Below are 26,718 nucleotides of genomic sequence, written 5' to 3' on the forward strand. Positions count from 1 at the left end.
CTGTTTTTGCTTTGTCATTATGGTGCATTGTGTGTAGATTGATGAGGAAACATTTTTATTTAATCCATTTTAGAATAAGGCCGTAACTTAACAAAATGTGGAAAAAGTGAAGGGGTCTGAATACGTTCCGAATGCACTGTAAATCCGAGAGGACGGCATCTCCTAAACGGATGTGATGGACATTAACATAATTAATGAGATGATAGGATTCCCACTTGTTTGTTGATAGGGGGTTTATCGGAGGTTTCATGAGAGAGGACCAACTATTCCTTCACCTAAAGCCATACTTGACAAACAATTTCATGCACCACTTCGTGGAACCCTTCCTTCAACCCTACCTTGTTGATTACACAGTGAAAAGGAAACATGGAAATTTGACATAGACAATTCATGCAGCTCAATGAAATTAGTGTCTGAGTGAATGAAAATAAGTGTTTCTATTATTTGAAAGGGCAAGACTTCTTTTCTTTTCTTATTTTTCTTTTTTTAACCATACTTACAACTCAGGCTACTCAAGGAGAAATGCCACATCACAATTACAAAGATGGAAAGCTTCAGATGAACTGTGCAACAGGTCAAATCAGCAGATCTTTTCTGAACTGCCTTAATGATACGGCTTCAATAGACAAAATGCAGGGAATTGCTGTACAGATCTTTTAAAATCAATCCGAGACTGGGAAAATAGGAAACTATCCAGACTGACGGCCAATCAAACATAATAGCCAATCCTTTGTTGGGTTACTGATTTCTACATTGTCGACTAGGATAAAGGTTTCAATGAAAATTCATTATATGGACAAACTGACAGCACAGTTGCAGTCACCAACGCTCTGGATAATATAACAGCCTAACCAGCTCTGCTCGGGCGAGTAATGTTTAGTGAGCTGTTCTCATTTGTGACTGGAAATAGCTAACAAGTTAGCTTGGGTACATGATTGCTGTTAGTACAGAACTCTCAGATCATCCATACATTTGATTGATTGATTGATTTGGGGGGGGATAAAGCTTAACAGGTGAGTGTGAACGACACTGAATGGGTGTAGACAAAGAAGGGCTCTCCAGTAGTAGTACCAAAACATTCAGAGGACATTTTCTCAAAAGGGAGTTTACAAGTTTATCAACTTTCAAAGGAAAATGACCTTCCCATTGTTCATTAACTGTAGTGTATGATATACCATTTTGTATCTCTGAGTCTCTACTTTTATCCAATGTAAAAAACACAATTTAAAATTTTACTACATAAGACTGATTTGAGCCGGTCGGTCACATCTACTAAATCTACTATAGATTAGGCAATCAATATATTTGACTGAGAAGCAAGCCTGTAATTGACCATACTTAAAGGCCGTAGTCAAATATTAGATTGAGAAAGTGCAAAATTACAACTTTGCATTATTGAAAATAAGTAAATGTTTTTCTAATTAACTTAATTTCCACACTGAGCTAATCTTGTTCCCAGATAAATTCAGATTTTCAATGGCTGATATTAGGATCAGGATTTTAGGATTTTCATGCCTAATATTAGGATCCTGTGAAACAGTTAACAGATAATTGAACAATTATTATTATAAAGTATATCAAAGACGTAATCTGTAAAGTTTACAGTCATTGGCGATGACCCTTCAACCTACCTATCTTTTCAATGTTATTGTCAGCTAGGTTCAGCTCTCTCATCTTTTGAAGCGTGTTCAATCCCTTTAAACAGTTATGAAGAAAGGATGAGACATCAACAAAATGGGTGATTTCAACAAAACCAATCTACACAAATTATTAGGTACTTTACAAACACCGCATGACACAGAAAAGCATCCATACCTCTCAGTAAGTTAATCTTAAACCACAGCACCTGTAGATTGACAAGTGACTCCAAATTCTCAATATCACTGATCTGAATATCATAGAGGTACCGATTCTGTAGCTGATGGCAATTCTTAAATCCAGAAATGCCATGCAATAATGAAAATAAATACCCCCAAAATGGTTGGTATTAAAGATAATAATGCAAATCATAGCTAGATTAGTTATTTTGCAGACATTTTGGAGTATATTCTGAATCAAGAAATCAAAGATGGACAATATAATTCTGTTCTATATAGATACTCTTTAGATTAAACTCTACACACACTTCTCCAAGATGTTATCATGAAGGAATGAGGAGAAACCTGGATGTTATTGTCAGCTGCCATTCCACCAACCAGAGCTCCCTGGATGTGGCTGATATTCTGGCCTACCATTGTCAGCTGGCACAGCCTGGGGAAAGGGGAGAGTTCAACCATATACGGATAACCTGAGAAGAACATCTCCAGGGATGTGATGCTGTTACCATCCTGGGTTATCTTCTCATAAGATGCCCTGTTTGCAATGAGTTACAAAAAAAGGGTGTCTTCTATAGCCAAACTCTGAAAATTATACACAAGACATTGTGACAAAATTACACTCAACAGTTCTTAGATTTTTTTTTAACCCCTTTTTTGTGATATCAAAAAATCTAACTGTAATTTTGTCACAATGTCTTGTGTTAAAGTCTTATCCCATCGCTGCAACTCCTCTACGGATTCCGGAGAGGCGAAGGTCAAGAGCCATGTGTCCTCCAAAAAGCAACCTTGCCAAGCACCAATGTGTCAGAGTAAACACTACAACTGGTGACCAAAGTCAGCATGCGTCCGGCCCGCCACAGGAGTTGCTAAAGCGTGATGGGACAAGGACATCCCGGTCGGCCAAACCCTCCCCTAACCCAATTGTTCACCACCTCATTGTTCTCCCAGTTGCAACGCAGCCTGGGATCGAACCCGGGTCTGTATTGATACCTCTAGCACTGCCTTAGAACGCTGCACCACTCGGGAGGACCTGGGGTGTTGTCTGAGGGTTTCAATCAGGTTAAAGTACAAGCTACACTGACTGTATCAGTAAACAAACATCTGGAAAAAGTAATTACAGGGCTGTTCCATTTGATTTCAATCACTTTTTGACCACACCCCTTTTGATTTGAACTAAAATGCCAATACATATTGCCCATGGTACAAGTGGTCAGAAAGTGAGTTTTTGAACCTGAATGTCAAAACATTCAAGAGATAAAGGTGCCCATAGCTGACACATACCCCACCATATCATGAGACATCCATGTATTCATCATCACTGCAAAATAGTTTGAAGCTATTTGATAATTTTTTAAGGCACAGTGCTGTCAAAAAAAGTGAATTTCATGTGTTTTATATATATTTCCACACAGTGAGGTTGAAATAATACTGTGAAAATAATAATAATGCCCTTTTAGTGTAAGAGCTGTTTGAACATTTCTGAGCTGTTTGAAAAGTTTTGGCCTTCCTGGTGACATCACCAGGAGGTACATTAGTTAATAGACCAATAAGATTTAAAAAGAATAATATTTAACCAGAAAAGTCAGTTAAAAATAAAGTATTATTTACAATGACGGTCTTCCCCGGCCAAACCCAGATGACGCTGGGCAAATTGTGCACCGCCCAATGAGACTCCCAATCACGGCCGGATGTGATACAGCCTGGACTTGAAAAGTACAGAGATGCAGTGCCTTAGACCGCTTCGCCACTCAGGATGCAAAGTATAAGGAGCAACAATATGTGATTTGTCTGACTCACAAATGAGCTATGTTACTCGCTAGTTATTTTTCTAATTTACTTCACAGATAGAAAAAAAATCATTTGCTTGCTTAGTAAGTTAACGTTAGCTATATGTTAGCTGGCTAACTGTAACATTTAGCTAACGCAAATGTAAGTTACTTACATTGAAGTTGAACAATAGTTCATTGTCTGCTCAGACAACTAAAGTCATACTTGTTTCAGACATATGTTATTGCTGCTATTGTATTTATGAAAATAAATTATAATTTGTGTGTTTATATTATTAACCGTATGCACATGTAGCATGCTCAAGCATGGTTTTGTCATCAACCCGTATCCAGGCAAGTGCCTCCCCTTTGCTCAGGAGCCATCTTAACTTTTTCGTTGTACTTTTGATAAACCCCACACGAGGGCGCTACAGTGCTAGTAATTTGAGAACAAACTTGCATGAAGAACAAATGAAATGGTCCCCCTGGGTATTCGCATGAGTGAAATGACTTGCATCCATAGGCTAACTTGTAAACGTTTAACAAAAATAAAAATGTTCAAAAATGGTACAATTTGCGTTAATTTAGGTCTCTAAGCAAACTTGATAAATATGCTTAAATAAGCTTCAAGGTCTAAAGTGTATTTTATGTATGCTGCACGCTTGTAAATATACTGTGTTGACTTCCATGGTATAGTCACACACTTTAATAATAGTCACGCTGACTGCCCCAAATAAGTGCCAACCATAAGCTACACAGACATGACGTCAGCATGGAAGCGCTGAACTAAAACAAACCAACCTCACTCACTTGTGCTCTCGTACTGGACCGCGCAGCTATTAGAATTTTACAATATCAATTTAAGCATACATTTGTAAATCCAGTCAGATTTCAAATCATAATTTCCTGTTTATTGCTTAGATCAACCCAATATCCATTGTGTAGCCCGCGTTAAAGCTTGTGCCTTAGTGCCTGTTATCTCTCGCGCAACCTGAACCTCTCCCTAAAAGCATGTCTTCGAAGCCCGGTGACGAACTAGGTTCGGAAGGGAAATGGTTTGGGGACGATTGTGAAAGAAATGGCATATTCGGAAGTACACCACCTCTGTTTGATGAGCTACGTGAAGATTTAAAATCGAAAAGCAGGGAAGAGACGAGCGACCTGGATCAAAAATTCCACAAATTTGAGGACGATGGGAAAAGGCCTCCCGTTGCTATGGAAACTGCATCTACAGGTAAGACGGTTTATCAATAACATGTATCAGTAACATTCATCTTATCATTAATAGCCTATACTTGCATTTATATAGATATACGTAGTGTGTCATTTGCATTTGGCTGTTTACACATCTCACAGCGGAACATGCTCACCCAGGCAGCCTTTTGGGGTGTAGTATGAGGCAGTCTGAGATGGAATCTTCGTCATCGCAGAGTGTGCCAGGCGTTCTGTACCTTCTCACGAAGTTTAGGAAATCGAGTCATGGGTTTGGCTGGGAAATGTGCTTGAAAGTGCAAATCTGGTAATGGAGTCGACTTCGTATTAGTGGGTACAAAATAGAAGAGATTTGTATAAAATAAAATTCATAACTGTGTTTATTTTCGACTATGAAATCTAGGTCTACATAAAATTGAAATGAGTCTCTCAGAGAAACAGAACAGACCAAGAAAACAACAGGCACTCTATCGCCAAGACATAGGCCTATTTATTAGGCTACAAACATTGGCAGGGTACAGTCCTTTTAGTTTAAGTTTTACATTCTTAAAGCTTGGAACAACATACTGGGAAAAATAGTTGTATAGCTATATCACAAATGTTAAACTGAAAGTTTCTGAATATTCTAACAGTAATACCTTTTGGGTGTCTCCATAACAGTCTTAACTGAAAATGTTAGCTCCCCTGAAGAAAAACAGGTCCTGGTATAGGCCTACATTTCAGAAATAGCCCTAATTGTTTGTTTACAAAGGCAGCCTGGCTGGGAATCAATGTGTCACTCACAGCCTAAGCTTATCACTGCCTAAGCTTGTTTAGTTTATTAGGATCCCCCATTAACTACTACACCTGCAGCAGCTACTCTTCCTGGGGTCCACATATTTTTTTTATTTTTTTTACAAATACAGAACAGTTATAGACAAGAACATAAGATTCAATTTACACTCCATTCATATGAATATTGTTATATACAGTACAGTTACATTAGATGATCTTTAAAAAGAGGAGAGGTGCTGTGATACAATATTTTTTTTAAATCTATTTTTTAAAGCTAAACTTGCTTTTTGCCAGAGCAACCTCTGGTGACAGAGCATTCCACAATGACATAACTATATACATAACTGAATAACGTATTACATCTGGTTTTGGTGTGGGTACCGTGAAGACAGCCATAGTGGCGTGTCTGATGGGTTATGTATGCATTTCTGTTTGGCGTTTATGCCAATAGATTATCGAGTGGTTAGGCATTTTGAACATACACATTTTCTTAAAAAGACTAGAAGAGAAGTAGTCAATTTCTCCTCAACTCTCAACCATGAAAGACTATCATGCATGTTGTTAGTTCCATGTGTGCAGTTAAGGGCAAGGCGTGCTGCTTTGTTTTGGGCCAGCTGCAACTTTGCTATGTCTTTCTTTGATGCACCTGACTATGTTACCGGACAGTAATCAAGATGCAACAAGATCACAGCCTGAACAACTAGTACAGTTAATCTGTCTGTAAAAAACACAGAACATTGGGGATCCTGAGTGGCGCAGTGGTCTAAGGCACTGCATCTCAGTGCTAGAGGCGTCAATACAGACACGCTGGTTCGACTCCAGACTGTATCACAACCGGCCGTGATTGGGAGTCCCATAGGGCGGCGCACAATTGGCCCAGCGTCATCCGGGTTTGGCCCAGGTAGGCTGTCATTGTAAATAAGTATTTGTTCTTAACTTACTTGCCTAGTTAAATGTAAAAAATAAGACATACTTTTGGTCATGTAGTGTATGTGGACACCTGCTCATCGAACATCTCATTCCAGAATCATGGGCATTAATATGGAGTTGGTCCCCCCTTTGCTGCTATAACAGCCTCCACTCTTCTGGGAAGGCTTTCCACTAAATGTTGGAACATTGCTGCTGGGACTTGCTTCCATTCAGCTACAAGAGCATTAGTGAGGACGGACACTGATGTCGGCATTCCAATTCATACCAAAGGTGTTTGATGGGGTTGAGGTCAGGGCTCTGTGCAGGCTAGTCAAGTTCTTCCACACCAATCTCGACAAACCATTTCATTTTGGACATCGCTTTGTGCACAGGGGCATTGTCATGCTGAAACAGGAAAGGGCCTTCCCAAAACTGTTGCCACAATGTTGGAAGCACAGAATCATCTAGAATGTCATTGCATGCTGGAGCTTTAAGATTTTCCTTCACTGGAACTAAGGGGCCTGAACCATGAAAAACAGGCCTAGACCATTAGTCCTCTGCCAAACTTTACAGTTTGCACTATACATTGGGGCAGGTAGCGTTCTCCTGGTATCCACCAAACCCAGATTCGTCTGTCAGATGATGAAGCATGATTCATCACTCCAGATAACGCATTTCCACTGCTCCAGTCCAATGGCCTACCACTTCACGGCTGAGTGGTTGTTTTTATTTATTTATTTAACTAGGCAAGTCCGTTAAGAACAAATTCTTATTTACAATGACGGCCTACCCTGGCCAAACCCTAACTCGGGCGACGCTGGGCCAATTGTGCACCGCCCTATGGGACTCTCAATCATGGCCGGTTGTGATACAGCCTGGAATCGAACCAGGGACTGTAGTGACACCTCTAGCACTGAGATGCAGTGCCTTAGACCGTTGTTGCTCTTAGACGTTTCCACTTCACAATAACAAACACGTTTTATAAGGAGGATGGGAGCCACCCAAATCATTTGGGTTCTTGGATCCTTTCACAGCATTTAGTAAACATTTGGGAAAAAATATATTTGACCAGATACAATGATATATTACAGTGAACAGACTTTCAGCACGCTTATAGGAAGGACAAGCACAGCACTTACACAGACTGATTGGCTGAGTGAAATTGATGATAAAAAGATTGTGGGGGCTGTTTTGTTAGACTTCAGTGCAGCTTTTGACATTATCGATTACAGTCTGATGCTGGGAAAACGTATGTGTAATGGCTTTACACATCCTGCTATATTGTAGATAAAAAGTTACCTGTCTAACAGAACACAGTTCTTTAATGGACGCCTCTCCAACATAATCCAGGTAGAATCAGGAATTCCCCAGGGAAGCTGTCTATGAGTAAAGCCAGTGTATCTATGTATACGCATGACGCAACACAATACACGTCAGTGACTGAAATGACTGCAATTCTCAACAAAGAGCTGCAGTGAGTTTCAGCAAGGAATAAGTTAGTCCTAAATATTTCTAAAACTAAAAGCATTCTATTTGGGACAAATCATTCACTAAATCCTAAACCTCAACTAAATCTTGTAATAAATAATGTGGGAATTCAGCAAGTGGGAGTGACTAAACTGCTTAGAGAAACCCTGGATTGTTAACTGTCATGTTCAAAACATATTGATACAACAGCAGCTAAGATGGGAAGAAGTCTGTCCATAATAAAGCGCTGCTCTACCTTCTTAACAGCACTATCAAAAAGGAAGGTCCTAAGAGCCTCCCAGGTGGCGCAGTGGTCTAAGGCCACTGTCGCACAATTGCGACGCACAATTGGCCTAGCGTCGTCTGGGTTAGGGAGGGTTTGGCTGGTAGGGATATCCTTGTCTCATTGCACACTAGAGACTGCTGCTACTAACAATTGGATACCACAAAATTGGGGAGAAAACATTTTTGCAATTGGCTCAGAACAGGGCAGCACGGCTGGCCCTTGGATGTACACAGAGCGCTAACATTAATAATATGCATGTCAACCTCTCTTGGCTCAAAGTGGAGGAGTGATTGACTTCATCACTACTTGTATTAATGAGAGGTATTGGACATGTTGAATGCACCGAGCTGTCTGTTTGAACCCCATGCATACCCCACAAGACATGCCACAAGAGGTCTCTTCACAATCCCCAAGTCCAGAACAGATTATGGAAGGCGCACAGTACAACATAGAGCCATGACTACATGGAACTCTATTCCACATCAAGTAACTGATGCAAGCAGTGACTTGTTGGAAAGGTGGCTGTGACTGTGCCACGTTGAAAGTCGCTGAGATCTTCAATAAGGTCATTCTCCTACCAGTGTTTGTCTATGGAGATTGCATGCTCAGTTTTATACACCTGTCAGCAACGGGTATGACTGAAATAGCCGATTCCACTAATTTGAAGGGGTGTTCACAAACTTTTGTGTATATACAGTTGAAGTCGGAAGTTTACATACACCTTAGCCAAATACATTTAAACTCAGTTTCACAATTCCTGACATTTAATCCTAGTAAATATTTCCTGTCTGAGGTCAGTTATCACCACTTTATTTTAAGAACGAGAGAATTATTTATTTCAGCTTTTATTTCTTTCATTACATTCCCTGTGGGTCAGAAGTATACATTCACTCAATTAGTATATGGTAGCATTGCCTTTAAATAAATTTAAGTTGGATCAAACGTTTTGAGTAGCCTTCCACAAGCTTCCTACAATAAGTTGGATGAATTTTGACCCATTCCTCCTGACAGAGCTGGTGTAACTGAGTCAGGTTTGTAGGCCTCCTTGCTCACACACGCTTTTTCAGTTTTGCCCACAAATGTTCTATAGGTTTGAGTTCAGGGCTTTGTGATGGCCACTCCAATACCTTGACTTTGTTGTCCTTAAGCCATTTTGCCACAACTTTGGAAGTATGCTTGGGGTCATTGTCCATTTGGAAGACCCATTTGCGACCAAGCTTTAACTTCCTGACTGACGTCTTGAGATGTTGCTTTAATATATCCCCATAATTTTCCTCCCTCATGACGCCATCGCACCAGAGTACGTATGACGGCTGCGTGGTCCGATGGTGTTTATACTTGCATACTATTGTTTGAACAGATGAACGTGGTACCTTCAGGCGTTTGTAAATTTCTCCTGAGGATGAACCAGACTTGTGTAGGTCTACAATTTTTTTTTTTTAGGTCTTGGCTGATTTCTTTAGATTTCCCATGAGGTCAAGCAAAAAGGCACTGAGTTTAAAGGTAGGCTATGAAATACATCCACAGGTACAACTCCAATTGACTCAAATTATGTCAATTAGCCGAAACAGAAGCTTCTAAAGCCATGACATAATTTTCTTAGTGTATGTAAACTTCTGACCCACTGGAATTGTGATGCAGTGAATTATAAGTGAAATAATCTGTCTATAAACTATTGTTGGAAAAATGACTTATCATGCACAAAGTAGATGTCCTAAATGTCTTTCCAAAACATTTTTTTGTTAACAAGAAATTTGAGGTGTGTTTGAAAAATGAGTTTTAATGACTCCAACCTAAGTGTGTGTAAACTAGGGACTTCAACTGTAGTGTACCTCTCCCCATCTTCACAACAACTTGACTATGATAACTGACCATCCAATGTTACTCCTAGGGGTCCAGCTTCTTCAACTTGTTCAATGTTCACACACTTTATGCACAACTCCAGTTGATGTTTAGGTCTAAGATAATGCTTTGTACTAAATGCAATGCTTTTGGTTTTTAGATGTAATTAAGACCAGATTGTTAATTATCACTTAATGTTTACATATCTGTCATTACTCATCTCATACAGTGGGGCAAAAAAGTATTTAGTCAGCCACCAATTGTGCAAGTTCTCTCACTTAAAAAGATGAGAGGCCTGTAATTTTCATCATAGGTACACTTCAACTATGACAGACAAAATTATATATTTTTTCTTCCTGAAAATCACATTGTAGGATTTTTAATGAATTTATTTGCAAATTATGGTAGAAAATAAGTATTTGGTCACCTACAAACAAGCAAGATTTCTGGCTCTCACAGACCTGTAACTTCTTCTTTAAGAGGATTTTCTGTCCTCCACTCGTTACCTGTATTAATGGCACCTGTTTGAACTTGTTATCAGTATAAAAGACACCTGTCCACAACCTCAAACAGTCACACTCCAAACTCCACTATGGCCAAGACCAGAGAGCTGTCAAAGGACACCAGAAACAAAATTGTAGACCTGCACCAGGCTGGGAAGACTGAATTTGCAATAGGTAAGCAGCTTGGTTTGAAGAAATCAATTGTGGGAGCAATTATTAGGAAATGGAAGACATACAAGACCACTGATAATCTCCCTTGATCTGGGGCTCCACGCAAGATCTCACCTGGTGGGGTCAAAATGATCACAAGAACGGTGAGCAAAAATCCCAGAACCACATGGGGGGACCTAGTGAATGACCTGCAGAGAGCTGGGACCAAAGTAACAAAGCCTTCTATCAGTAACACACTACGCCGCCAGGGACTCAAATCCTGCAGTGCCAGACGTGTCCCCCTGCTTAAGACAGTACATGTCCAGGCCCGTCTGAAGTTTGCTAGAGGGCATTTGGATTGTCCAGAAGAAGATTGGGAGAATGTCATATGGTCATATGAAACCAAAATATAACTTTTTGGTAAAAACTCAACTCGTCGTGTTTGGAGGACAAAGAATGCTGAGTTGCATCCAAAGAACACCATACCTACTGTGAAGCATGGGGGTGGAAAGATCATGCTTTGGGACTGTTTTTCTGCAAAGGGACCAGGACGACTGATCCATGTAAAGGAAAGAATGAATGGGGCCATGTATCGTGAAATTTTGAGTGAAAACCTCCTTCCATCAGCAAGGGCATTGAAGATGAAACATGGCTGGGTCTTTCAGCATGACAATGATCCCAAACACACCGCCCGGGCAACGAAGGAGTGGCTTCGTAAGAAGCATTTCAAGGTCCTTGAGTGGCCTAGCCAGTCTCCAGATCTCAACCCCATAGAAAATCTTTGGAGGGAGTTGAAAGTCCGTGTTGCCCAGCAACAGCCCCAAAACATCACTGCTCTAGAGGAGATCTGCATGGAGGAATGGGCCAAAATACCAGCAACAGTGTGTGAAAACCTTGTGAAGACTTACAGAAAACGTTTGACCTCTGTCATTGCCAACAAAGGGTATATAACAAAGTATTGAGATAAACTTTTGTTATTGACCAAATACTTATCTTCCACCATAATTCGGAAATAAATTCATAAAAAATCCTACAATGTGATTTTCTGGATTTCTTTTCTCATTTTGTCTGTCATAGTTGAAGTGTACCTATGAGAGAGGCATGTAATTTATCATCTTTTTAAGTGGGAGAACTTGCACAATTGTTGGCTGACTAAATACTTTTTTGCCCCACTGTATGTATATACTGTTTTCTATACTATTCTACGGTATCTCATTCACTTAATAATGTTTACATATCTTGCATTACTCGTCTCATATGTATATACTATATTCTATACCTTAGTCCATTCCGGTCTGACATCGCTCGTCCATATGTATATAGTCTTAATTCATTCATACTTAGATTTGTGTGTATTGGGTATATGCTGTGTAATTTGTTAGATATTACTGCACTGTTGGAGCTAGAAGCACATGAATTTCGCTACACACGCAATAACATCTGCTAATCACGTGTATGTGACCAATAAAATTTGTTTTGACTGTAACTCCTGGCTAAGAGTCTCAGTGAGCTCACTGGCTTTAGGTGCTGATGTGTAGAGTGTGCATAGTCATTTTAGCTTATTGTAAGACAAGTGGCAAATAATTTGTAAAAATAGAGAAGAGTAACTGCCCTAGGCAACTGCCCAGAGGGATACCGCACTATACATATCTGTTAGAGAATCTTCCATTGAAGAATACTCTAAATTCTATTGGGAAAGTAACTCACCAACCATGTTATGTTAGATGGTGTAAAGCCATAGCAAGTGAGTTTTTTTCAATTACAAATTATGATCAATAACATCAAAGGCTGCACTGAAATCTAACAATACAGCTTCAACTATCATCTTATTATCCATTTATTTTAGTCAGTCATCAGTCATCTGAGTCAGTGACAAGTTGAGTGCCCTTCTCTTATACACATGCTGAACGTCAGTTGTGAACTTGTCCTTCGAAAAATAGTATTGTATTTGTTCAACCACAATTTTCTTCGTCATTTTACTAAGAGGGAGCAAACTGATTGGGCAGCTGTTATAGTCAAGCACCCTTTGCTGGCTCTTTTTATGTAGAGGAATTACTTTAGCTTCCTAGCTTCCTTCCATGCCTATCGACACCCATTCCTTAAGGCTTTGATTAAAGACATAGCAAATAGGGGTGGCAATACAGTCTGCTACCTTTCTTAATAGTTTCCCATCTAGGTCACTGGCGTAACGCAGTTTCTCTGGACCCCCGCAAGGTCGGAGTGATACTGGGCATGATAGATTGCCAGTTCTGATTTCTATGAGAAAAGAGATTTCCTCTTTCTCATCTGGGCTGTGGATCAATCTAACATTTGCATAACATAGGCCTAGTCTGGAGGTCGACCGATTAATCGGAATGGCCGATTAATTAAGGCCGATTTCAAGTTTTCATAACGATTGGAAATCTATCATTTTGGACACTGCTTTTGCCTATTTTTTTATACCTTTTATTTAATCTTTATTTAACTAGGCAAGTCAGTTAAGAACACATTCTTATTTACAATGACGGCCTAGGAATGGTGGATTAACTGCCTCGTTCAGGGGCAGAACGACAGATTTTCACCTTGTCAGCTGTGTGCACTCCACAAGGAGCCTGTTACGCGAATGCAGTAAGCCAGAGTAAATTGCTAGCTAGCATTAAATGTATTTTATAAAAACGATCAATCAATCATAATCACTAGTTAACTACACATGGTTGATGATATTCCTAGATATTATCTAGCGTGTCATGCGTTACGTATAATCTGACTGAGCATACAAGTATCTAAGTATCTGACTGAGCGGTGGTAGGCAGAAGCAGGCGCATAAACATTCATTCAAACAGCACTTTCGTGCATTTTGCCAGCAGCTCTTCGTTGTGCGTCAAGCATTGCGCTGTTTATGACTTCAAGCCTATCAACTCCCGAGATGAGGCTGGTGTAACCGAAGTGAAATGGCTGGCTAGTTAGCACGCGCTAATAGCGTTTCAAACGTCACTCGCTCGCTCTGAGCCTTGGTGTGATTGTTTCCCTTGCGCTGCATGGGTAACGCTGCTTCGAGGGTGGCTGTTGTCGTTTTGTTCCTGGTTCGAGCGAGGAGAGGGACGGAAGCTGTACTGCTACACTGGCAATACTAAAGTGCCTATAAGAACATCCAATAGTCATAAATTAAGGAAATACAAATGGTATAGAGAGAAATAGCCCTATAATTCCTATAATAACTACATCCTAAAACTTCTTACCTGGGAATATTGAAGACTCATGTTAAAAGGAAGCACCAGCGTTCATATGTTCTCATGTTCTGAGCAAGGAACTTAAACGTTAGCTTTCTTACATGGCAAATATTGCACTTTTTCTTACTTCTCCAACACTTTGTTTTTGCATTATTTAAACCAAATTGAACATGTTTCAATATTTATTTGAGGCTTGATTTTATTGTTGTATTATATTAAGTTATATTATATATATTATATTAAGTTAAAATAAGTGTTCATTCAGTATTGTTGTAATTGTCATTATTACAAATAAAATAAAAAAATTGGCCGATTAATCAGTATCGGCTTTTTTGGCACCCCAATAATCGGTATTGGTATCTGCGTGGAAAAATCATAATTGGTCGACCTCTAGCTTAGTCCCTAAACATAAACTTAGTTGTGAGCTTATTTAAAGTTGAGGCTATTTGTAGCCATGGAATCTCACATGTAAGCCAATGAATTTAGTAAGGTTTGCTAGCACTGATTAAGCAGAGTGCTGTAGAACCTCAAAGCAGTGTTTTTGTGGGAGCATCATTCACGCTTCATCTCTAAGTCCGTCACCCTCTTCAGCACAGCTCAGCTCATACTGCTATTTTTAATCCTGGAAAAACAGGGCTCACCATCCGCTTGTAGAGGAGGGAACTGGAGTCCTGCACTTGCATTTTTCATTCACCGTCCCTCTGAAATATTCATAAGATGGTGTTTAAAATCCATGACTAGCTTGCTCTCTTCTTAACCCAGGCCTTTTCTTTAGCTCTTTCAGCCCTGTCAGTCTTTTAAGATGAATGTTTTTTGCTACATTAACAGAGGCATCAAGGCTATTTTAAGCCTGTAATCTGATTTTAATGCAGTCTGTTAGTAAGTGTGGTATTGAATATCAGTGTTTACAAAAACATTGTGGTGTTTTTGTTGTTCAGAAACTGAAGTTGTCTTCTAAACATGGCTACTGTTCAGACAGCCTGCCAGATGATTTTCCCTTACGGCAAGATAAAAGGTGCGTGTTCATAGTTTACTGACTGTGGCTTCACAGCTTGACACCGAGGGTTGACCTGTTCCCAAACACACACACACACGGACACATGCAAACACACAGCAGCCATTTCAGAAAATCATCAAAAGGCAAACATAACTGCCTTTTAGCCATGTTTGCTGGGCCCTGTCTACAGTATAGAAGTAATCTGTTGTGACACTTGTGGTCTTGGTGGGCACAATGTGGATCTTTACAGAGCTAGACTGCTTTCAACTAACCAGACACTGACCAGCCAGATCTAGGATAGTTTTTGGAGCAGAAAAGCCCTAGTCGGTTCTGTCCTGTCTCGGACCTTGCGCCTGACCCTCTCCATACAACAATGTACTCACACAATCTCACTCTCGCCTGTGGATATCATGCTCCAGGAAATTAAACTGCATACTTATTGGACAACATAATTTCCTGTAACTCAGAGAACCTCAGAGTAAGGCTACATTAGTCCTCTCCCATTCAGGCCATATATAGTGCTGGTCTCCGCTGCACATATTCAATTACAGCAGAAGGACAAGTGAAGAAAAATCTTTAGCCATACAGCATGCCTGTTCTTTCTAAGGCTAAGTGATGCCCAATCATCCCCATCCTCTGCACATAAAGATGTTGCACACAACGATGTCTTAGGAAGATGACAAAACAATGTGTTAATGATGAGCAGGACATCCAGAGTTCTGACCAGATCTGACCACGCTGTGAAATGCACATGAGGACATCGCTTCACTTGTTCATTATATTCACAGCAGATGGTGCATCTAATGGGTTCCCCATGCCGAATGTTAGAGCATTTGGGCATTTCTTCTCTATTTTTGTGAATATTTTATGTTTTGAAGTCAGTGTTTGATATTCCGAGAGCCAATGGATTTAAGGCAATAAGACTGTTTCACGGTATGCATATTTCACATCAATAGTCCCTGTTGTAGAGCTTCTGTAGTGTTCCCACCTTCCTATGTAATGCTCCTGATTTGTCTGTGAAATACACATTTTACTCTCTGAAGATAAAATATTAGGCTACTAGTACATTCCTTCTATACATCTCCCATCCAGACATATCAAGCACAACAATCTTTACACACTAGCCTAATTTTGACACAGTGACTAATGGGTTACTTGTGCTTCTTCTGCATCTCAGCATAAATCATGAGAGAGGGTGTCTACTGTCTGGGACCTTTCCATAACTAGGAGAGAGGAGGTCATGAGGTGACCATATTATCGCCAGTCATGAGTCATGACCTCAGTAAAATTCCATGTGACCACGCGATGACCTCCGGCTATGCTCTCTGGACATGTTTCGGTAGTACCCAATTTACTAAGACCATGGTCCTAATGGCTTGGTACTCAGGGCTCTATTGTCACTCTAACCACACCAATATTAGAGTTTATGTATAGGCTTATGACCCCAAGCCCCCCCACCCCCCCCCAAAAAAACTGAATTAAAAGTATGATTGTGCCATTATAAAATACATAGCCTACTGCAGATATTACATATGGTAGAAAAACATAAAACAAAACTGATTTAAGATGGTACATAACTGGTCTATCCAATACTCCAAAATGAAACAAATTCGATTAATTTCCTTTGAGTGTGGACTGTATTATTATGCATACTGGATACCTTATAGTATGCTCCAAAATGTATATCCACTAGTCTCGGAGATAATGTACTGAATAGTAAATTTGCCAGCAGCATACCACTGCTGGCTTGCTTCTGAAGCTAAGCAGGGTTGGTCCTGGTCAGTCCCTGGATGGGAGACCAGATGCTGCTGGAAGTGGTGTTGGAGGGCCAGTAGGAGGCACTCTTTTCTCTGGTCTAAAAAATATCCCAATGCCCCAGGGCAGTGATTGGGGACACTGCCCTGTGTAGGGTACCGTCTTTCGGATGGGATGTTAAACGGGTGTCCTGACTCTCTCTGAGGTCATTGAAGATCCCATGGTACTTATCATAAGAGTAGTAGGGGAGTTAACCCCGGTGTCCTGGCTAAATTCCCAATCCGGCCCTCAAACCATCACGGTCACCTAATAATCCCCAGTTTTCAATTGGCTCATTCATCCTGTAACTATTCCCCAGGTCGTTGCTGTGAATGAGAACGTGTTCTCAGTCAATTTACCTGGTAAAATAACGGATAAATAAAAAATAGCCGTAGCCGATGCAATTGGTTGTGCAGGGCGATTTTGAATAGCCTAGTAATAATTGGGTGACACATTACCTTTAGCTATACAGAATATCTCACCACCATGCGTTTCCATCTCCTTACTTGAGCGCGCAGAGGGGCTGTCAACAGTTACATTACATATGTTTTGTTGTGAAAACATGTTACAATCGATGTTGGTTTCCCAAATTAAGCACTGGGTAGCTGCAGGAACAAGGTTGGAGAGCCCATGGCATACAAAGTTTGGGCAGAATATCACCTGTCGCGGAGAAAGAGCATGCTCCTCAAATTAACCTCTTGAGACTAGGGGGCAGTATTTTGATGTTTGGACAAAAAACGTGCCCAAATGAAACTGCCTATTTCTCAGGCCCTGAAACTAGAAGATGCATATAATTGGCAGATTAGGATAGAAAACACTCTAAAGTTTCCAAAACTGTCAAAATATTGTCTGTGAGTATAACAGAACTGATATTGCAGGCGAAAACCTGAGGAAAATCCAACCAGGAAGTGCTGTTATTTTGAAACCTCTCTGTTCCATTGCATGCCTACCCTCCATTTAAAGGGATATCAACCAGATTAATTTCCCTATGGCTTCCACATGGTGTGAACAGTCTTTAGACATAGTTTCAGGCTTTTATTCTGAAAAATGAGGGAGAATGATCACATTGCGTCAGTGGATAGCTGTGTGTCCCCAGAGTTTTGCATGCGCAAGCAGCTTGGAGCAGACCTTTTCTTTCTCTCTCCTATTGTTAAAGCTACCGTCCAGTTGAAATATTATCGATTATCTATTGTAAAATCAACCTGATGATTGATTATAAAAAATGTTTGACATGTTTCTTCGAACTTTACGGATACTATTTGGAATTTTCGTCTGCCCGTCGTGACCTGCACGAGCCTGTGGATTATTCAACAAAACGCGCCAACCAAATGGAGGTTTTTGGATATAAAAATAATCTTTATCGAACAAAACTAACATTTGTTGTGGAACTGGGAGTTTTGTGAGTGCAAACATCCGAAGATCATCAAAGGTAAGCAATTAATTTGATTGGTCACGAAAGTCAGAAAAGCAATCTACTTTGCTGCTAGCTGTTTGTAATGTTTTGTCTGCTGAGAGAGCTGTGCTCACATAAACGCGTGGTTTGCTTTCACTGTAAAGGTTTTTTGAAATCTGACACGCAAGCTAAGCTGTGTTTTGGTATATTGCACTTGTGATTTCATGAAAATTAAATATTTTTAGTAATTTAATTTGAATTTGGCGCTCTGCAATTCAGCTGATGTTGACGAAAATGATCCCGCTAAAGGAATCGGTGCGTCAAGAGGTTTTAATGGGTGTAGTGAAACAAGTGTTATATTTATTTCTCAGCTGCTCATGTTACGAGCATGCTCCGATATACAACCGAAGTGGTCTCCCTGTCATCATTGACAAACTGACCGGCAGGAAATCGCGCAGCCTCCATTTGCTATTCAAGTGTTTACAGTTTACCTATTTTTTATTACCCTGTCCTTTTGATAATGCCCAGTTACTGCCCATTTGATAATGTGCCATTCTAAATATAAACACATTTTAAATATTAGTAATGACAATAATAAATTGAGAATTGTCTGATGGGTGAAAATATGATTACTTGATGAGAGAACAGCTGTGCAGCCTGAGGCAAGGCACAGAGCTCAATCTTTTTTGATACTTTGTCAAATCATCAATGGCCTATACTCGCGTCATACAGCCTGTATATGTTTGGATTTCTAAGACATTCTAAGGGCTGTATCATTCACAACTAACATTGCCAAATTACTCTAAATCTACTCTAAATCTAGCATTTAAAACCTGTTTCAAATGATCACTTTTATGCTCAACATAGCCACTTCATATGCACACTCGCTCCGGAATGGGAAAGATATCCTTTATATTTTATTCAGCTAAGTTAAATTATATTCTTCTTACTATAAAATCATATAATATAAAATAATGCCGTTGGACGATAAGCAGATCTTGTCAGCTCAACAAACAAGCCTACAGCCTCTGCCATGAAGCATTGCCAGATAACATACAGACCGGCGGTCTTTTGCAGGACAAAATTTCATGACTGCCACTGCCTTACTTAGGTCTACAGTTCCAGTACAGGTTCATCAACCTGGGAGATCTCTGCTCTGCTGCCCCAGCAGTCCTGGGCTGTTGCTGGGAGGAAGGATGATGAAGATGGAGACTGTGCTGCTAGTGTCTCTGTCTGTGCTGCCTCACAGAATTACTTGGGCCCCTCTGCTTGTCTTGTTTCTTGCCAGCCTGCCTTCAAATCTCATTCGTCTTCTTCAACTTCCAGAGCCAATTAGCTAATGCTGTGGGAAGGACACAGATAAAGCAATGAAGGGCAGGGTCAGGAAAGCTACACCCCAGGGGACAACACAGTATGTCAGCTGTCGTGAACTGTGGGCCTAAATAGATTCTTCTCCAAATCTTTTTCAATCCCCCGACAGACAACTCTGCACCATCTTTGAATCGAGCCTAATGCTTCTCCAACCTTCCACCTGTCAGTCTGTTTAAATGGCTTCATAAATAAAAAGCTATGCAGATAGGCTAGAATTTTACTTGCTGAATTGCTAAATAATGTTAGGTAGGCTTCTCTAAAGACTCAACTCTGTCCACATCTCTTGGTAGTTTGATGCAGAGGGCTGTTGGCAGTCAGTTGCCACTGTCCTCAGCATTTGGTCCAAATACTGTAGACAAAAGAAAGGCATTCTATCCTACGTGTCCTTTGTGTGTGTGCTCGTGTGTGTCCTTGAGTGCGTGTGTGTGTCTTGGCTAAGGCTAACAATGGAAGTGAAGTAAGACAACAGAGACAGTTCATTGACAGCTGGGCTCCAAAGCTGACAGCTTGTAGACACTCAGTCTGGATCTTCAGATAATCTATCCTCACCATTCCACTTAGGCAAAGACTTTGCTGGGATCGATAAATGACAGGTGGCAACCAAAGCTTCCACTGACTTCACAACTTCAATGCAATAAGACTGCTTGTGTGTAGGCTGACTGTTTTTATAGCATTTTCTCATCTCAGTTGACAATAACAATGTCCAGCCATCATGGGAGTTTAAGATGATGGCTGATAACAATAGCTCATGAGCAACTGTATCGTCTGACCTCTCAGCTGCCTACCTACCTATCGACCTCCTTCTGTATTCATATCCCCGTTGTCATTTTTGAGCCACTTATATTTATGTGTTCGTGATAGCCGCTTGCTTACTTCCCTCAATTCAACACCTTTTTGTTTTCTTTCTTCCCCCTTCTCATTGTCACCCCTAGTTTGCTGCCTAAAGCCTGCCCCCGTCTCTTAAGTTTCAATTTGAAGAGGTAACAACACAGTAGCCTATATGTTTTTATTTTTTTATTTCACCTTTATTTAACCAGGTAGGCAAGTTGAGAACAAGTTCTCATTTACAATTGCGACCTGGCCAAGATAAAGCAAAGCAGTTCGACACATACAACGACACAGAGTTACACATGGAGTAAAACAAACATCCAGTCAATAATACAGTATAAACAAGTCCAAATACGATGTGAGCAAAAGAGGTGAGATAAGGGAGGTAAAGGCAAAAAAAGGCCATGGTGGCAAAGTAAATACAATATAGCAAGTAAAACACTGGAATGGTAGATTTGCAGTGGAAGAATGTGCAAAGTAGAAATAAAAATAATGGGGTGCAAAGGAGCAAAATAAATAAAATAAAAACAGTAGGGCTAAATTATAGGTGCAGTAATCTGTGAGCTGCTCTGACAGTTGGTGCTTAAAGCTAGTGAGGGAGATAAGTGTTTTCAATTTCAGAGATTTTTGTAGTTCGTTCCAGTCATTGGCAGCAGAGAACTGGAAGGAGAGGCGGCCAAAGAAATAATTGGTTTTGGGGTTGACTAGAGAGATAAACCTGCTGGAGCGTGTGCTACAGGTGGGAGATGCTATGGTGACCAGCGAGCTGAGATTAGGGGGGACTTTACCTAGCAGGGTCTTGTAGATGACATGAAGCCAGTGGGTTTGGCGACGAGTATGAAGCGAGGGCCAGCCAACGAGAGCACACACCTGTTGTCCCAGGTCAATGTTCTTGTAAGGGCCCTCTCACACTCTGTTTGGCTGATTTGCTGTAGCATGCAGCAGAAATGGGAGAGGACTCTTGAAAGGAGACATCACACAGGTCGAACATAGAATAGCACTATATACACTACAGTGTAGGCAAATCATTCTCACAAAACTGTAAAAAAAAAATCATTTTTCACAAAGTTTCTTCTTGAATTCCTCATATTAGGATCTGTACTTATCTATTTCATAATTATTCTTTTTTTTTCCTATCAGATATGCATTCGACCAACATTTTCACAATGTTCATTACAGTAATAGTTATTGAAGTCCAAAAAAGTAATAATCAAATCAATATTTGTAATATTTTATGCATGCCCCCCTAATGAAAAAGCCTAAGTAAAAACATAACACTGAAAATAAAAATATTTCAAATTGAAAATATACAACTGTTATAAAATTAAATCAGACTTTTCCCCAATTTGAGCTCTTTAGCCATTTCGGTAATGAGATGGCCAAGTGGGGTAAAGGGTGTGTTTGAGAATAAGAACCTCATTCTGAAGGCATATAATGTAATAATATATGCCATTTAGCAGATGCTTTTATCCAAAGCAACTTACGGTCATGTCTGCATACATTTTACACATGGATAGTACCGGGAATCGAATCCACTACCTTAGCTCTACCAACCTGAGCTATAAATTAACTTAACTTGTGCCCATCTAAGGACTACTCCTCAAGATCAGTGGTCACCAACCTTATCTGAGTCAAGATCACTTTCGCAGTCAAAAAGCAAGCCGAGATCTACCGCTCATAATTCTTTTTTAAATTACTTTTTTTTTTTTTTTTTTTACATTAACCTAGTTAAAACGATTCTGTTGGAATGAGGTTTGGGCCATACGCCTAATAGATTATCATAGCATATTGGCTATATGCCTGGCATGCCAATATTGTTATTCTCAGACCATATTATATTTAAAAACTCGAGTTACAATAACAAAATTAATCAGTTGGTGTAGAACAAATTGAAATAATTAGCTTTTTAAAATTTTACTGGACTGATGGTACCTGCATCTGATGGTCATGGTGCTTTCAAGACAACTGGGTACTCGGGGGGATAGCTAGGTCAAATCATGACGTCGAGAAGTCGGAGTCCTTGGAATTCCGAGTTGGATGACCGTTCAAAACTATTTTCCCCAGTTGGATCTTGTTTCCCCCCAGAGTTCTCAGTTGTCTTGAATGCACTGAAGTCGGAAGTCAGACATTTCCAAGTTCCCAGTTGTTTTGAACACAGAATTTGTCTCAGCGGAGGGAGGGGAAGAGCACCACAGTATCTGCCTTTCACAGTCCCTGCTTTCTCCTTCCTTTCCTCCGGTGAGACTGACCAGAGAAAGGGGATACAGTCTTCTACCTGATGGGGAAGCTGGAGTCACACCCCATCTGCCTCATGCACAAATTCATGTTGTTCCTATAACCAGAGATAGTGAAATATTCATCGATATTGAAATAGACACCACGAGCTGCTAATAATAATACAAACTCAGGGCTATCGGTACACTTGGCTACTAATTTTTTTACCGTTATTTAACTAGGCAAGTCAGTTAAGAACAAATTCTTATTTACAATGACGGCCTACCGTGGTCAAACCCTAACCCGGACGACGCTGGGCCAATTGTGCGCCGCCCCCATGGGACTCCCAATCACGGCCAGTTGTGATACAGCCTGGACTCGGACCAGGGTCTGTAGTGATGCCTCTAGCACTGAAATGCAGACCGCTGCACCACTCGGGAGCCCATTGCAGCTGCAGTGCGAGTGGAAGTACTGGGAAGCATATTTTATGTTTTGTAATAGTGTTTAATAAAAACAGTGTTGACAGTGATGAATAAAAACTTAAAAATGAACTCACTCATAAAAACAGCTCTATGCTGTGTTCTATGACAGTCTCTCTGTGGTTATGGTTTTAAAAGTTATTAAATCTTACGTAGGCTGGTATCAAACTTTGCTGTGGCTGGGGTTGTGGAATCTCTGTAGATACTGTGATTTGAGTTATCCGATTAGCGAGCTTAGTAGGCGCACTTGATATAGCCACATCTCTCCAGGTCCACTTTGCTTACCAGGGCTTCTGAATCAAGTGCACCTACCGCCAACAGCGCAACACAAATAAAAAACAAAGGAGCGCAAGACTTTATTTTTCTACAGAAGTGTTTGGTGATTGACTAGGAATGCCTGGAAGATTGACCAGTCAATCATGATCGACCGGTTGGCGACCAATGCTCTAGACCCCTCAAACTCAACTCTGAACCTTGAGGCGAGTTCCACTGCATTTTTTCATACTCGGGGACTGATTTAGACCTGGGACAACAGGTGTGTGCAATTAATTATCATGTAGAACACAAAACCAGCAGGCTCTGGACCTCATAGGGTAAGAGTTGAGTACCCTTGCTCGAGATGATGCATCATGGGTGAATAAAACATTCATTTTTAAAACTGCTTGGATTTTTTACAGGAACTTGAAAAAGTGTTTCAGACAATGTTTGTAATAAATATTATAGTTTCAAGTAAACTTCAACTAGTATACCATTTTAATTATTTATGGACAAACTACAGCAACAGATTTTGTTTTATACAAATAAGTTTTAGGTTTTTCTAAAGAAAAAAATTGTATAAAATGACCTGAGAATTTCACCCGGCTCAAATCCCGAGTGGCGCAGTGGTCTAAGGCACTGCATCCCTGGGTTCGAGCCCAGGCTCTGTCGCAGCCGCCGCGACCCTGAGGCCCATGGGGCAACGCACAATTTGCCTAGCGTCGTCTGGGTTAGGGAGGGTTTGGCCGGTAGGGATATCCTTGTCTCATCGCGCACTAGCGACTCCTGTGGTGGGCCGGTTGCAGTGCACGCTGACCAGGTCGCCAGGTGCATGGTGTTTCCTCTGACACATTGGTGCGGCTGGCTTCCAGCTTGGATGCACACTGTGTTAAGAAGCAGTGCGGCTTGGTTGGGTTGTGTTTTGGAGGACGCATGGCTCTCGACCATCGTCTCTCTCGAGCCCGTACGGAAGTTGTAGCGATGAGACAAGATAGTAATTACTAACAATTGGATACCACGAAAAAGGGGGTAAAATATTTTTTTATACATTTTTTTTTTAAAGACACTTTCCCAAAAACTAGACATCTTAGTCCTGAGAATGATTGTTGATTTTTGCAGATGCATCACTACAGACATTTTAGAATTGGTTTCATTAGAATCACCCAGGCATACATTCACTTTTCAGTTGCTTTTTTTTAAAGAGACATGTCAATCTAGTAATTATAACATTGTACAGTAAAGATGAACTACAGTGTCTGGAAAACACAAGTTGTTTTGAACGTCAATACAATAAAATGTATTTGTCAGGTCCTTCGTAAACAACAGGTGTAGACGAAAAGTGAAATGCTTACGGGCCGCCTGTCACATTCTGACCTTAGTTCTTTTGTTATGTCTTTGTTTTAGTATGGTCAGGGAGTGAGTTGGGTGGGTTGTCTTATGTTAGTTTTTCTATGATATGCTATTTCTATGTTTGGCCTGGTATGGTTCTCAATCAGAGGCAGCTGTCTATCGTTTTCCCTGATTGAGAACCATATTTAGGTAGCCTGTTTCTATTGTGTTTCTTGGGTGATTGTTTTCTGTCGGTTGTTTCGCTTTGTTATTTTTGTTATTTCCGTGTTAATTTTAACAAATATGGACATATACCACGCTGCACCTTGGTCCCCCTCTTCTCCTTCATATGACGACCGTTACAGAATCATCCACCACCAAAGGACCAAGCAGCATGGTAACGGGCAGCGGCCGAAAGCACAAGACTCCTGGACATGGGAGGAGATTTTGGACGGCAAGGGACCCTGGGCACAGGCTGGGGAATATCACCGCCCCAAGGCAGAGCTGGAGCAAGCAAAAGCAAAAGAGGCGGCGGTATGAGGAGGCAGCATGGCAGCGCGGCTGGAGGCCCGAAAGGCAGCACCAAAAAAGTATTGGGAGGGACACACGGGGACTGTGGCGAAGTCAGGTAGGAGACCTGCGCCAACTCCCTGTGCTTACCGTGGAGCGAGAGGGACCGTGCAGGCACCGTGTTATGCCGTGAGGTCCCCGGTGCGCAGGCATAGCCCGGTGCGATACATAGCAGCGCCTCGTATCGGCCGGGCTAGAGTGGGTATCGAGCCAGGTACCATGAAGCCGGCTCAGCGCATCTGGTCTCCAGTGCGTCTCCTCGGGCCGGGGTACATGGCACCAGCCTTACGCACGGTGTCCCCGATTCGCCAGCACAGCCCAGTGCGGGCTATTCCACCCGTGGCTTGGGTCCCCAGTCCGAGGTCGGCGGCGAGGGTCGCCGCTCTTAAGAGGCCACGGAGGTGGGTAAAGAGGCGGAGAAAGACTATGGTGGAGTGGGGTCCACGTCCCGTGCCAGAGCCGCCACCGTGGACAGACACCCAACCAGACCCTCCCATATAGGTTCAGGTTTTGCGGCCGGAGTCCGCACCTTTGGGGGTGGGTACTGTCACGTTCTGACCTTAGTTCTTTTGTTATGTCTTTGTTTTAGTATGGTCAGGGCGTGAGTTGGGTGGGTTGTCTATGTTAGTTTTTCTATGATTTGCTATTTCTATGTGTGGCCTGTTATGGTTCTCAATCAGAGGCAGCTGTCTATCGTTGTTCCTGATTGAGAACCATATTTAGGTAGCCGGTTTTCTATTGTTTTTCGTGGGTGATTGTTTTCTGTTGTGTGTCTGCACCAGGCAGAACTGTTTTCGGTTGTTTCTCTTTATTTTTGTTATTTCCGTGTTCATTTGAATAAATATGGACACATGCCACACTGCACCTTGGTCCTCCTCTTCTCCTTCATACGACGACCGTTACACCGCCCTTCAACAATGCAGGGAGCATTTTTTTATTATAACGAGGAATAAATACACAATGAGTAAAGATTACTTGGCTATATACAGTGGTAAGAAAAAGTATGTGAACCCTTTAGAAATACCTGGATTTCTTCATAAATTTGATCATCTAGGTCACAACAATAGACAAACACAGTCTGCTTAAACTAATAACACACAAACATTTATACGTTTTCATGTCTTTATTGAACACACCATGTAAACATTCACAGTGCAGGGTGGAAAAAGTATGTGAACCCTTGGATTTAATAATGGGTTGACCCTCCTTTGGCAGCAATAACCTCAACCAAATGTTTTTCTGTAGTTGCGGATCATACCTGCACAACGGTCAGGAGGAATTTTGGACCATTCCTCTTCACAAAACTGCCTCAGTTCAGCAATATTTTTGGGATGTCTGGTGTGAACTGCTCTCTTGAGGTCATGCCACAGCATCTCAATTGGATTGTGGTCAGGACTCTGACTGGGCCACTCCTGAAGGAGTATTTTCTGCTGTTGAAGCCATTCGGTTGTTGATTTACTTCTGTGTTTTGGGTCGTTGTCCTGTTGCATCACCCAACTTCTGTTGAGCTTCAATTGGCGGACAGATAGCTTAACATTCTCCTGCAAAATGTC

At 41.1% G+C, this 26,718-nt stretch overlaps 1 protein-coding gene across 1 annotated transcript in view; it reads left to right on the forward strand.

The window, feature by feature from the left end:
* Positions 1–4,362: 4,362 nt before the first annotated feature.
* Positions 4,363–26,718, forward strand: part of LOC135508149 (reticulon-1-A-like) — a 57,113-nt gene continuing 34,757 nt past the window's right edge. Inside the window, exon 1 of the mRNA XM_064928143.1 lies at positions 4,363–4,817. Within this exon, the coding sequence (XP_064784215.1) occupies positions 4,595–4,817 (223 nt within the window). The 5' untranslated portion in view covers positions 4,363–4,594. The remainder of the gene's footprint in view (positions 4,818–26,718) is intronic.

The sequence above is a fragment of the Oncorhynchus masou genome, chromosome 21, assembly GCF_036934945.1.
Source record: "Oncorhynchus masou masou isolate Uvic2021 chromosome 21, UVic_Omas_1.1, whole genome shotgun sequence".
NCBI classification, from domain to species: Eukaryota; Metazoa; Chordata; class Actinopteri; order Salmoniformes; family Salmonidae; genus Oncorhynchus; species Oncorhynchus masou.